This window comes from Epinephelus moara, chromosome 14 (assembly GCF_006386435.1).
Source record: "Epinephelus moara isolate mb chromosome 14, YSFRI_EMoa_1.0, whole genome shotgun sequence".
Lineage (NCBI taxonomy): Eukaryota > Metazoa > Chordata > Actinopteri > Perciformes > Serranidae > Epinephelus > Epinephelus moara.
In genome coordinates this window covers 28635773-28649864 of record NC_065519.1, presented here as the reverse complement: position 1 = coordinate 28649864, position 14092 = coordinate 28635773, and the positions used below count along the sequence as shown (strand labels likewise).

The 14092-nt window shown below is 41.0% G+C and overlaps 1 protein-coding gene across 1 annotated transcript in view; it reads right to left on the bottom strand.

Moving 5' to 3' along the window:
- Positions 1-1119: 1119 nt before the first annotated feature.
- The window catches only part of metap1 (methionyl aminopeptidase 1), a 17654-nt gene continuing 4681 nt past the window's right edge, over positions 1120-14092 (bottom strand). Inside the window, exons 5-11 of the mRNA XM_050062432.1 lie at positions 9122-9213; positions 8953-9036; positions 8552-8690; positions 7630-7761; positions 6092-6235; positions 5920-5985; positions 1120-4552 (exon numbers count right to left, since the gene is read on the bottom strand). Coding sequence (XP_049918389.1) covers positions 4386-4552; positions 5920-5985; positions 6092-6235; positions 7630-7761; positions 8552-8690; positions 8953-9036; positions 9122-9213 — 824 coding nt within the window. The 3' untranslated portion in view covers positions 1120-4385. The remainder of the gene's footprint in view (positions 4553-5919; positions 5986-6091; positions 6236-7629; positions 7762-8551; positions 8691-8952; positions 9037-9121; positions 9214-14092) is intronic.

Here is a 14092-nt window from a genome sequence, read left to right as displayed (position 1 = left end):
TGTAGGTTTTGTTGCTGTATATCATGTAGACCACACTACATAAATTTTGTGTATATCAGATGATCTTTATCACATGAGGTTGACTTCCTGTTGGGTATACCTCGAAGATGTTTTTTCTTAAGGCTGATCATGTTACAAATTCCTTCCAAATTTCATTCATCTACATGAAATTTAAAGATGGGGGCTTTTACTTAAAAAGCTGTTAGGTGGCATTGTTGAGCCAGTCTGCCAAGCCCAAGTGCATCACCCATATCAGACATCTGCTGCAAAGAAAAAGAAACTAGAATTACTGCCTTGCGGATGTATGTGTCTATGGATCAGTCATGTTAGAGTAATTATCCATGTCTGTCCAGACTCATGTAGCCATGACAACAGACAAAGCTTCAAATATAAATGTTGCTGCAAAAGCGCATCAATTCTAAAACATGGATGCTTCACACACATCTTTGACCCAGCAGCACAGAAGATCCATACAGTCAGCACAGTTTTAAAGCAGACACCCAAGATCAGTCTCAATTTTATAGAAAACTCACCCGTTAACATTTTGTTAGGGCTTAAAATTAAGCTTTAAGTGACAGGCTGACTGCAAGGTGTTGTCACAGATTGAGTCAGCTCCACCCTCTTGTCCAATTTTGGTCCCTCCTGACTCCAAAAATCCAGGGGGTGACAGCCAAATGACAAACCTGCTGCTTCAAAGCGGGAGTCCACAAACAAATTGGTGGCGTCATGGTGGCTGCATCCATTATTTTACACAATCTATGGGCATGGATGGTCTTGGATTAGTTGCTGCAGACTAAATACTGTATTGACAAAGTTTTGAATGATGTCACGTTTATGGGCCACGTATGTATGTCATGTATGTTTATAGAAGCAGAGAGCCTTCACCTTAACTTCATGAAGTTCAAGATCTGCTGATATAGTCACACTAGTACAGCTTAAAGGAAACAGTGTCAAAATCAAATCTTAAATGCAGTTTAGACTACCATTGTACTCCACTGAGTTTAAAAAGGCATTAAGGCCCACAGCTACACATTTCCAGTAATAAAAGCCTGGTAAATTAAAGCACTTTGGGGACTTCGATCACCAATCTATTCAAGGACAAACTCGCCCACACAGAGCTACAGAAGAGTCATTTATTACTCCATTAGAAGAAATACAAAGATGGCAGAGAAACTGTGATCACATTAGTCCTCTGAAAATGTAGAAAGAATGGATGCTGCTCACACCAGGAAACTCCCCACGTCAAGGTAAACGGTGACTGTCAAGATAAGGGGAAACATCAATTAACATGCCTCGAGATATCCGGCAAGTTTTAACTCCTAGGTTCACACATTAAGGCTCAATTTGCTACACCAGGGCTATTGGAAACATGAGACACTCAAAAGAATATTCCTTAAAGCAGGATTAACAAGCTCAGCACTTCAACGACTTTGTGATCAATGTCGTTATTCTCATTCTGGATATCAATGGAGATGCTCTGTGGTTGCGTCACAATTCTCCTAGCAACCATGGCTGACGTAATCTACTGGAAAACTGTGTGTGCACTAATAATAGCCACAGTCAAGATATAATAACTGAAGTAGAGGGCTTGTGCTGGACACATCAGCAGGTAAATAAGACCGTGATAGCGGACCAGAGGTGTGTACTCTGAGGCCAAATTAGTGGGTTAGCGAGTTTGGTTGGTTTCACATGCACACCAATAATCCACTATTATTCCAAATATGACAATATTCTGAACTTCACGCACGACATGTAAACAGCACATTCCGTTTAGATATACGTCTCAATTGGGGTTTTACAACAGGTTGCAGGGCTAGTGTAGAGATAGTATAGAGATGACATGACAAAGACAGGTTTTTGGATATGTGCAAATATCCCAACACTGCTCTTTTCAGGAAGGAAAGAGGCTATGTTTGCATGATCGGACAAGTCCGCCACCAGTAAGCAAAGGAAAAAGCAAAATCACGAGCAACTCGAGGAGCTCCACTGTTCTGTATTTTGATTTGTAAAACAGCATGTTAGGGCACATTAATCAAAGCACGCACAGCTGCATGTAAACAGAATCATCAGTGGAATACACATTTTCATTAGCCATGTAAACAACTTAGTAGGAATATTGTCATTTTTGGAAGAAGGGCAAAAACCTAAATATTTTGGCAATGTGATTGCTTTGAAGGTGGCTCTCTTTTACACTGGCTAGATCGCCATGGTAACTTGTGCCGATGCTGACCTAACCTGGTCTGGAGCAGGTTAAGTTTCAGATTGAAATCCCGTCACCATCAACTCTTTTGGGCATAGTCAATCGTTAATCTATGAGTGATAACAGATTCTCAGCTGAAGGAATACATTATATATACAAACTTGTTAAGCCACAATGTCACATTAGTGCCACCATTTTGTTTTATTTGCAGGGTTGTTGTTATTGTTGTTGTTGTTGTTTGTAGTGTCCCCCCCTGATTATTTGCAACACTCTAAAATAGCCTATAGTCTTCTATAAAATCGCACATAGCATAACATAATCCAGTCCTAAGTGCCACCCCCCTTAGTTACTGTTGCTAGGTCAGACAAATTTGACAAAAAGAAACATGGTGATGCGGGTTGCGTTAAGCCGGGTGCCGCAGTGTTTATTAGATCTGGGAGTCAGACAATATCGCTTCAAGGAGCCGACAGCAAGGTATGGGTATAATCGGAGGCTTTGACGAGCCAGCTAACACAACAAAAGTCTAGCTGTGTCAAACTTGCTTCGTAGTACACACCTCTGGTACTATAATTATAGGCTGACATGAAGCAATAGACTAAATGTTTACTGACTATTTTTCTTTCAAAGCCAGTACAGAAATCAGTTCAGTATTTTGGAAAAATGCTAATTTTGCGTAAGATGATGAGCAAAATTCAACACATAAGTAAATATGATGATGCAGTCAAGAGAGGTTAGTTTAGCTCAGCCCAGATTAGAATAAAGACTGGAATAAACACTACTCAAGATAATCCACAGACCTTGTTGTGAGCAGTTTCGTGCAGGAACGAAACTTCATCCAGCAACCGTACCACTGCACAGAAGGAAGCGTGCATCTACTCATTGACGAGGGGCTCGTGCTCATGACAGTGCAAGATGTAAACATTTATGGCGTCCTTTTGTCTGAGCTGTACCATTAGCTCAGTGGTGCAAGGTGAGGTAGCAGTAGATGCATACTTCCTTCTAGGCTGTGATAGGATTGGTGGGTGTAGAAAGAAAATAGTTCCTACATGAAACTGCTCACAAGGTCTTTGGATTATCTTGAGTAACTGGGTCATGATTTCTGGAAAGAGACATTGCTGTTGAGTTTCTCAAATGTATTTTTTGGCACTTTGAGCACCACAACCCAAGTGCCATCTAGTTCCATTATATTGGAGAGAAGACAGACATCTTTACGACCGACATCTCCAACTCTCGGCAACACACACCAAAAATAATCAAGATTAATCAAGGTGCTGGTGGTTATATATTTTTTTTCCAATTCTGAATGGAGCCAGGCTGGCTGTTTTTCTTGCTTCCAGTCTTCATGCTAAGCTAACTGTCTCCTGGTTGTAGCTTCATATCTAAGGGACAGAAATGAGAGTGGTTTTGATCTTCTTGCCTAACTTTGGCCAAGAAAGTGACAGTATGTTTCCAAAAATTTCAAACTACTTCTTTAAATGTGTCTGCCGTTAATCTTTGCTTTGTCTGCATAAAAACTGTCAAGTGGATGATTTTTGTTGCCTTCAATTTAAACTTGTATGAAATACGTTTTTGGCTCTGGTGTTTTCTATTTGCTGTTGTGAGTCGCTGGTTGTTGAGGTTGTGAGACTTGTTGACCCCGTTTCCAGGATACCCTCCACTGTCTCTAGTATTGCTGAGTCTTTTCAGTCCATCTCTGGGATATTCACATGAAGTCTGATTAAGTTAGCAGAAGCTGAGGAAAAAAAGAAGCGGAGCATGGCGTACTAGTTGGATTTGCCCTGAGCTCCACACACCACAGACAACAACTAGCCAGCCAGTAAAATCTCTGGTTCACATGATCCAGAGGTCAAAAAAGGCCCGATGTCAAGCTTGACTACTAAGCAAAACCAAATCTCATAAATACGTTCATATTTCCTTCAGAGGACACAGTTTTCACTAATAAAGCAATCCACGTTGGATATAAGACACATTCAAGTACTTCCATTTACTTTGAGGAACCGATATTTAATTCGAAGAACAACGAGAGCCACAGTTACACTGAGCTCTAGCAGTGGTGCCTCATTTGACGTGTGTGTGTGTGTGTGTGTGTGTGTGTGTGTGTGTGTGTGTGTGTGTGTGTGAGAGGCCCAGAGGTGCTGGGTGTCTGTGTCTGGAAAGTCCAGTCCTTAGTGCGTTCAAGTCCGGACTACATTTGGTTTAGGAAATGAGCGCGACCGTTGTCCTCCAGGCGGCGGGTGAGGATCTCGCAGCCGGTCTCCGTCACCAGCAGGGTGTGTTCGAACTGAGCTGAGCGCTTCCCATCTCTGGTCACCGCCGTCCAGCCATCAGGCCATGTCTCGTCTTGCCAGCCACCTGAGACGTGACACACAAATACACACGGCTTCAGCTTACACAGCATTAATTAAACAGAGTTGTGTTATCAAACACTTTAAGTCTGGCGATCTGAACCAGTGAGATAGAGAGTGGATTTTAATGACCTGTTTTAAAGCATGACTGGGTCTGCTGTATTACACCTTATTTAACCCCTTGTGAGCCAGTTAACAGTCTCAAATCCTTGTACCCGAGTCTAGGTTAAAGTGTAAAATAGTCTGACTCACCGGTTGTGGCTATAAACCTGCCATTGGTCGGCTATTTAAACTAACATTCTAACTCCTTTTGGCTATCTGTGTGTTGCTGTTTTGAAAATCCCCTTTGTTACAGGAAACAATAACACTCTGAGCTCAACACTTACGTTGAAAATGTTTTGATGAAGATTTGGATCATGCTACAAGGCATACCTCCTTTGCCGTCTCAGTGAACTGTTGCAAAGATCTACAACTAATAAAACAACTTGTAAATGCACCTCAGAAAAGCCCAGGCTCCATCTGGCAGGACTCTAATGCCCTGATTTCTCACACAGCCATCTGGAGTTGATTTGCCACATCTTTTTAACCTGGCACTGGCATGCGCTAGTGACCCTGACTTCACCAGTTTACCGATCTGTTCCATTTTACACAAGCTAGAGCTACATAAAGCCAGCAAGTTGACCTCTATCTATTACTGTTTCTGTGGTATTTTCTTTTGCAGAGAATTTGCCATTTTAATGACCTTGCTCACCTCCCCACATGCAACTATTCCACCAAAACAACTCCCCAAATGACAACAGCTCCAAGACGACTGTGATTGGCTTAAAGAAATACAAACAAGTCATAGCATTTTTTTCCTCTATTTTGTCACTTCTACATTTAGTTTCACAAAGTGCGTAAAAATGTCAACATTTTTGACTTTCAGCATCACACTTGAAGAAGCAATATTACAAACTTTGCTTTAAGACAGTTCTAGTTTTGTTGCTGTCCTAGGAAATCAATGTATCTCAAATTTGGTTGGATAAACTGAAGACAAAAGTGTTCCTGTGCGGGTTGAGAACACACAATCTGCTCCTAAAGCCAAATAATCCATTTAAAACCCAATTAATTATCAGAAAAATGCACTGTGACAAAGCTGAAAACATTTTTCCTTGCCAATGAAAAGTTAACATTTTTGAGATTTGTGGTTTTTAGCAATATTTTTGTCTGTTTTACTCTCTTTACTGTGATATTTGTTTTATAAAATTGCTACAACTTTGCAAATTGTTTAATTAAGGCCATTATGTTATATTTCTACCAATTTCAACGATTATTATCTTTATAATTATCATTGTTGTTGCTCGCATTATTCATATAAAAGGCAGTTCCACTCACCTTCACATATCATGGGTTCAATGGTGAACACGTGGCCAGGCTTCATAACTCCAACTGCTTTGTTTTCTGGGAAATGAATGGATATAGTAATCATCTTATTGTAGGAGAGCATGGCAGAAATTCAACAGTAACTTATATATGATGGCGGGTGTGTGTGTGTGCGACTACTCACTGGCATAATGTGGCACATTGGGAGCAGTGTGGAAAAGTCTATGGATACCGTGGCCACAGTAGCTCCGCACCACAGAGAAGCCGTTGGCCTGAGCGTGCTTCTGAATGATGTTACCTAATTCTCTGTAGCGTATGCCAGGCTTCACTGTAGAAAGGTAAGCACGGGGGTTACAGGCCTTGAAAATTTTACTGTAGTTTTTTAGTCTCATGGAGACTGAAACTCTGAGGCTAATATTGATATTTGAGAGAGATAGAAATCTGATGATGTATTGCCAATATTTTATTTTACAAAAACTTGAGGAAACCACCAAACAAGGACCCATCACAGAATTGTGACCACAGTTGCACCCATGTTATGGTGGTCTCTAACAACAACTATTTCACTGTTGCAGACATATTTGCCAATGTCATTCATAAGAGTTCCCTCGAGCTGTGGTGCGTTCCTGTGATCTCGATCAATTGGTGTAAGATGGTCATAAAACTCAGTCAGTACATCTTAACTCAGTCTTTTCTCTCATATTAAACATGTTAAATATTATTTTAATTTTCTAGTCTTGGCGTATGCAAATAGTGAAGTTCAATGATGTGAACACTGTCAACAAGCAATAACCGTGCTCTCTCTAGCACCAAACAGGAAGCAGCAAACAGGCGACAAGTAAACATGGAGGACACTTCAAGAAAGTACACTTCTCTTGTGCTTTGGAAAAGGGGGAAAAATTGGTGGAGTTGTTGGGTGAACCAATGTCCGAGTTTAATTCAGCATGTATCTGATACTGATACACCAACCAGCACTTATTTTAGTTAGAAATCTTAATGTTTGAAACAGTTCACCTCTCATTTTCCCAGTCTCCTCTCATTAAAAAAAGCTCAGTTAACCAACGGAGGCTGGCAGCGAGTTGAGGCAACAAATTCCAAAATATAGTTTGTACGCAAATGCAGTTCATCTTTATCTTGTGTTTCTAGAATGATATGTTTTTTGCTTACACATAAGGAATTGTTAATATCTCATATTTCTTTATATATCTAAGTTGGTGTAATATTTCACACCAGGAGCGAGAAATAACCTTAAAAGGAATCTAGTTTTAAAAACCCACATTATCTTTCAATGTGAGAGGCTGTCACACTTTAGCTTTTTAAATGTCTTTTAACAGTCTTCTAGTGTATGGTAGGGATTAGCTTAAAATTTGAGACTGAAATTTCATTCTTGACCTTGGAAAACAGGTCAGGAGCAGAAAAGTAACGGTCAAAATCAATCTCAACTTGCTTTGAAATGTCAGTGCCCTCTGGTGGACAGATTATGTAATGGCAACACTGTTTCTAAATCAATTAAAATGCATCTTATGCATTTCTTGTTACTTGACATATATGCCGATACCAATATCTGATTATAACCCTTCTAGTCCAACAGCTATATAATAATGTAGGACTGCACATAATTCTTAACAAAGTGCGGTGAAGGTGAGGGTGCTGCCATCTCTCTGGCAGTGTAGTATTCTGTACGCATACATCTTCAGTAAAAAATCAGGCTGGAGTTCCTACCTGAGTCGATGGCTTGCATAAGGCATTCATATGTGGTCTGAACCAGTTTCTTTGCTTCTTCATCCACCTCGCCGACGTAGAAGGTTTCATTGAGGTCACCATGGAAACCGCTGTGGTAAACGGTGATGTCCACTGTGCAAGAGTGAGATAGTTCATGCGTCAGAGCCGCTGTGTTACATGACAAACAAGATCCTATTATGATTAACACAAAGACAGTGCTGATTTGAATAACCTGAAAAAAACCCCACTATGTATTGGGTGAACATTTTTTTAAAATATAGACCCATTTGCAAGGCCAAACAAAATGTCTCTTTTCGAAAATTGCTGATGAAATTGGAATTACTAGTGGGCAAACTGGGACTTTTCCCACTTGAGGAGAAATATAGAGCACAGAACCTGACAAGCAAATCCCCACTGCTAAAGGTTAATGAAACAATTTGTCTTGTCGGACCCACGCAGCGAGAGATGAGTTGTTGGCAAGTGCTCCATCAGACGCTCTGAGGGGAGTGGCGGATGGAAGACATCGCCTTAGCAGAAATATTCATAAAGAAGCTAAAATTGGCCAAACTCCTGCTGACACCATTTCAAGATGCTGGTACAACCATTTGTCATGGAGGAGGCATCCTTTTTCTCCCCCACACACTCTCTTTAATAAAACATTCCTCCACATCCATACTTAGCTAAACTGTTCCCAGGACTTGGTCGGAAAATTGAGAACATGACAGCAGTGAGAAAGTTTTAATGAGGAAGATCAATGTTAGGTTTGTTAGGGGGATTTTTAACATTCATACAAAGAAGAAAGTAAAAAAAAAATCATGCATCCCTTGCTGAAATGTATGATTTTTGCTACACTTCTGCCATGGCAGAGATTTGTAAATACTAGGGTCTGAAAATCATGTAATGTGCAGTGAGCTGAGTTTACCATTAAGGATATCTCCTTCTTGTAATGGTCTTCTGTCTGGGATGCCATGGCAGATGACTTCATTGACAGATGTGCAGCAGGATTTGGGGAAGTTGTAGTAGTTGAGAGGGGAGGGGTAGCAGTTCCTTGCTATGCAGGCCTGAAAACACAAAGCATGTTGGTTAAAGAGATAGTAGAGAAGCAACAAGAGAGGAAGACAAGAACGGTTGTATGTAAGAAGATGAGTGACCCCGTACCCCTCATGTAGCAGCCTTACAAGTTAATGTAGTTCGTATGTGTACACAGTGATTCTACATCCTAATGCACATGGAATAATTTGGGGTTTGTGTAAAGCCTACTTTAAGTACGAGGACACAAAATTCTAGCCTTTGTAACTTGTGTGTGTGTTCGTATAAACATACCAGATGTACAGCATGGTCGATTTCTTCTGTTGTGACACCAGGTTTCACCATCTCCGCTGCGATGTCCAGGACTTCTCGTGCCAGCTGCAAATAACATTCATGTCATTCAATGGAAAACTAAAAATACAAACCATGGCAACATCATAACAGCAACAGCAGTTTTTGTTACCTTGCACACCACTCTCATGCCCTCAATGTCCTCAGGACACAGGATCTTGATCTGTGACGTCCCCTTCAGAAACTGCTCTGACTCAGATATCCCTGTGAAGGAAACAAGGACAGACGACTGGCATTATTCACACGTCAATGCTCAGCGAGGCCGAGGAGCTGACTTAAATAGGACCTTCTAAAGCAGCTCTAAGTCTATCAACTTTGAGACGCAGCGTCAACTTGGACCATCACAGTCAGATTTGCATACTTCTAATTGGATTAGTTTGTATATAAGTGACAGTTAACATAAAGTTGTTTGGTGCCGAGAAGGAACAAACATCATCATCGTTCAGTATCATCTGCATCATCAATAACTGCTGCAATATCAAGTGGATGGATTATATTAAGCCACTGAATCCACCCGTATTATTATCTTTTACCTTCTGTGGTGTCTGAATCCTGGCAGCTTCAACAGAGTACACGATTAATACAACTCCAGACCATGAGTACATTAGAGAAGATTTTGTTTTCACTGATTAATCAGAAGGAAAAAAAACACTCTCTCTATTTAATGTAAGCAACATCTACACGCAGCATAAGCCATGTCTAAGACTGGGTTGAATATCAAGTCAGTGTTCGGTTTTGTTAATCTCGCTCAGTGATATTTGTGAAGTTAAAGGGTAACTTCTGTATTTGGGACCCTATTTTCCCGTGGCTCGGTGTCTAAATGACAAATGGAGACTATGACTTTTTTAGCTGGTCCAGTGCTGAATGAGATCACTGGAGCTGGCAGCAGCCTTAAGTGCAACACACACTGCCGCCATACGCCGCGTGTCAAAACGCCCGCCTCCATTATATTCTATGAACCAACCCACACTGGCGCCGGCCGCCGCGCCACGCCGCTCTGCTTCTGTCCACTGCTCTATTTCCAGCGCGGCCGGCGCTCATGGCGGCGCTGCGAGAAAAGCCTTTTATGTACGTCCCGGCCGCCGTAGTATCAACTCCGGTTGTTTCAAATTTTTAATAACACGACTTTGATAAGAAACTCACCCGTGAAATCCAAATTGTTGTTGCCTCAAAGTTTTTCCTCTTCTTCTTCCGTTACTAGCAGTTGGCATCCGTTGGCAACTAGTGTAGGTACAGCCACCTAGCGGGCTGGGGTGGGAAATACACGTCGACGGTGCCGCTGCGCGCCGCTGCCAGTGTGTGTTGGGGGGCGGCACTTGACGGCCACAGCGCCGCGCCGGCGGCGGCGTGTGTTGCACTTAACAGGCTGCAATGTCACCACTTGGGGCATTTGTGCACCGTGAATGCACATCCACTAATAGTGCTTGTTTTTGCCACTGATGGGCTCAGATTGTTATTTTTATGAGTCTGACAACTTCTGGAAAGGATCCCTACAGAGATAGACCTTTCTATTAAAGACTTGGATAAATTTTTTTCTAAAAAACAGAAAGAGCCCTGATATCACCATCGCCAAACCCACCAGACTCCATTTAAATAAACAGTAATTTTAGCATGTACAGAGCCAGCATCTTTTTTTTTTACATCTACATGGATGAATTAAGGGTTTCTTTCAACCAAACCAGTGCTGACTGATTGTTATAAACAGTGGAAAGTGAGTTTAACTTTGTTTCTGTCAACTTTGAATGAAGTATGTTTTACAATCATAAAATTACTGTTTATTTAAATGGAGTCTGGTGGGTTTGGCGATAGAGACTTCAAGGCTGTTTCTGGTTAAACAAAAAGGATCTCAAACATTAAAAAATTCTTTTGTTATGCCATTCTTTCAACTTAAATCCCCATTTTCTAACAAACATGAAAGCGTTTACAGTGCTATGGTACTATGGACAACTAGCTGCTCTTGCACAGAATAAGCTACAGCATCAGCACCTGAGCAGAGGCAGACTCTAATGACACTCACACTGTCGACTCCAAGGAACAGAGCGGACTGTTACTGTTATATGGAGACTAATAGGAGATGGGGGGGGTGTAGTGCTGTCGGCTTGGCAACACATACTCGCAATTTAACTACAGATTAAACAAGATTATATAATTCTTAGACTAAGAAGCACATCAGGATGGTATATACATGGATGCTGTTCAATGCAATGGAGTCATCAACAATTCACTAATCTATAATTTATCAACTCAACAAGATGATTGCTCGATGAACATGAACAGTTGCCTAGCAACACAGACTTTAGACAGGTTTGTGTACAAGTCAAATACAGACCTCCTGAGCTGCAGAGCTGACAGTGTGAGCGCACCAATCAATTAGACTTACTTACGCTTTGATACAGCTGCTCAGAGAGGAAGAAAAGTGTGAGAGAATTACAGCATGCACATTATGATGTCTTCATAATGATACATCCTTAGTGGTTTTCCAGAGGTTATAATAACCATTTTATGTTTTATTTAAAAATAAAAACAGTTCCAGATTTGACTTCAGCTCAGTAACAGTGCCAAGTTAAAAAACATTAGCCTGTTTCACCTCAATGTGAGGAAGACAAAGGTAATAACTGGTCCCCCTCACCTCAGCACCCCATTCTCATCAACAGCCAAACAGTTGCAATGGTTGACAGTAGGGCTGAAATGATTCATCAAGCAACTTGAGTAATTCAATAACTAAAAATCATTGATTCAAATTATTTGTATCGATGCTTTGTTTAATCAATATAACGACATACAGCACTGTGTTTCACATGGATGATTATTACTGTGGCACAACGTGCTTATGCTGTGGACACATGACTTGAAAAAGATATCTCAAAATAGAAGATGTGATCTGATTGCGTGGACAGCAAAATGTGAGGGGCAAAGAGAAGAAACAGGCCAGAGAGAATGAAGGGAAGTGTCCAAATTTTGTGATCCTTTCAAGCTGAAACAAAACTAAAAACTTTGTACAATGTATCTGTTGCAAAACCAAACTAGCTCACCATAATAGCATAAAGTCAGTGCTTCTGCATCTCAGCAGAAAGCATGCAATCTACACATCCAGTCTACTGAGCGGACCCAAGACAAGGTAACATTAACATTTGCATTTAACATGAATCAATATAATTGGCAGAATATCTGTGGTATCTTACTAAAATAACTGATTGCTGCAGCCATAGGTGACAGTTTCAAACACCTCTGAGGAATGCTGGACAAAAGACTCAGCTCTGACATCCAAAAGGGGGCCACAAAAGCATAAAGGACTTTGCTGCATTCAGCCCATACTACTGAACTCTTCCACCTGCTTCCTTATCACGTTATCTGCTTCTAATAGGGCCAAATCACATGCATAACCAACACCGCTGCCAGGATAATTGGTCTCCTCACACCCCAACCTTGCAGAGCTAAACTGCAAGCATTCCAACCTCAACAGGACAGGACATCACGCACCCACTCAATCACCACTTTACCCTACTGTCCTCCGGGTGCAGGAACAGAGCATTGAGGTGCAGACGGGCTCGCTTTGGGAAAAGCCTGATCAGTGCAGCCATAGCTGCCTTGAACGATAGGCCTCGCTGCACAAGCCTGAGTGTGTTCTATTGTCTGTTATTGCATGTTGTTATCATGTGCTGTTTTTTATATACTGTTGTAATTGCATGTTGTTACAGCGTGCTGAAATATATGCTGGTGTCTGACGGGTACAGTGCAGTGAAAAGGAATTTCCCCTTGGGGACAATAAAGTCTAAAGTCTAACAATTGTGCTTCAGTCCCTGAGAAGGCATTACAGGAGAATGAGAAGAGACTGTAACCATGACTACCTGAGTATGGATCTATGCAGTCAGATGACAAGGATGTGGAGGTTGCCATGGTTGCGCAGGAAATGAATGACTTGTCCAGAGAAACAGACATAAATAAGTCAGGTTATAATTAAAGGTGTCTAATAATTAACACGAAAGCAGCAAACTGGTCATGAAAACATAGCGTGACTGCTGACCTGCTGGGAGATTGACTGTTTCCTGCAATAAAACTGAAACCACTTGTGGCAAGAGATATGAGATATTACTGGGCTGTTTAACAAAGCAAAATCATTTCCAGTTTACGGTTTAAAATGTCAGCCTTGAAAGTAATGTCATCGGGAGATAGGGAACTACACAAAATTCTTAATTGTTAAAATACTTAAAGTTTTTTTTTCCCATTGTAATACTGAATCAATCAATCAGTGAAATGTTATTACTACTGCCAGTCACACTGAGAGTACACACCTCATTCTGCAGCTGTATTCAGCTTTTAGCCACTCGCTCAAACCACATAGTAAGGGTGGAATTGTGTGACCTTATTCACAAATAGCTGGTTGTTAGTGACGACACCACATTATATGTGCTATCATGTTTTCTTTTTTACTTTGTTTCCTTTTAAGAGGAAAACCAGACGTTCCATGATATAACCTGGTGACAAAACAGGGTTTAAGACATTAGTAGTGAGCAGCTACTACTCTGAGTTGTTACAAAACTTGTACAATTGATGGTCTTGTTCTTCACTAATTTCTCTGTCTTCAGTTTATGCTACAGGGCTGCAGACGCTCTGACCGTCCTGTTTGTACAGAGTTCTCTAGCCTACAGCACAAGACATATCAGGCTATCTGGGTATTCATGCAAAAAGTTACATAAAGCATGCATGGATGGCTGCTTTGTTACAATTGTAACACACTGAGACGGGCCTTCAACAGCTTGCAGCTCAGAATGTGCATTCATATGTTGGCAGATCTATGCCACCAATGGCTAACTGTTATGTTGAAGTGATATAAAGAATCTGTGGATCTTAGGGGGGGTCATTAGGCACTCTTCACTCTGCCAGTAGGCAAAAATTTGATTGATTCTCACTCAGGATTGTACAAAATCCTTCCAATCTTCCACCAATAACTATATATTTACAGTGGTGTGAAAAAGTGTTTGCCCCCTTCCTGATTTCTTAATTTTTGGCATGTTTTCCACACTTAAATGTTTCAGATCATCAAACAAATTTAAACATTAGTCAAACATAACACAAGTAAACA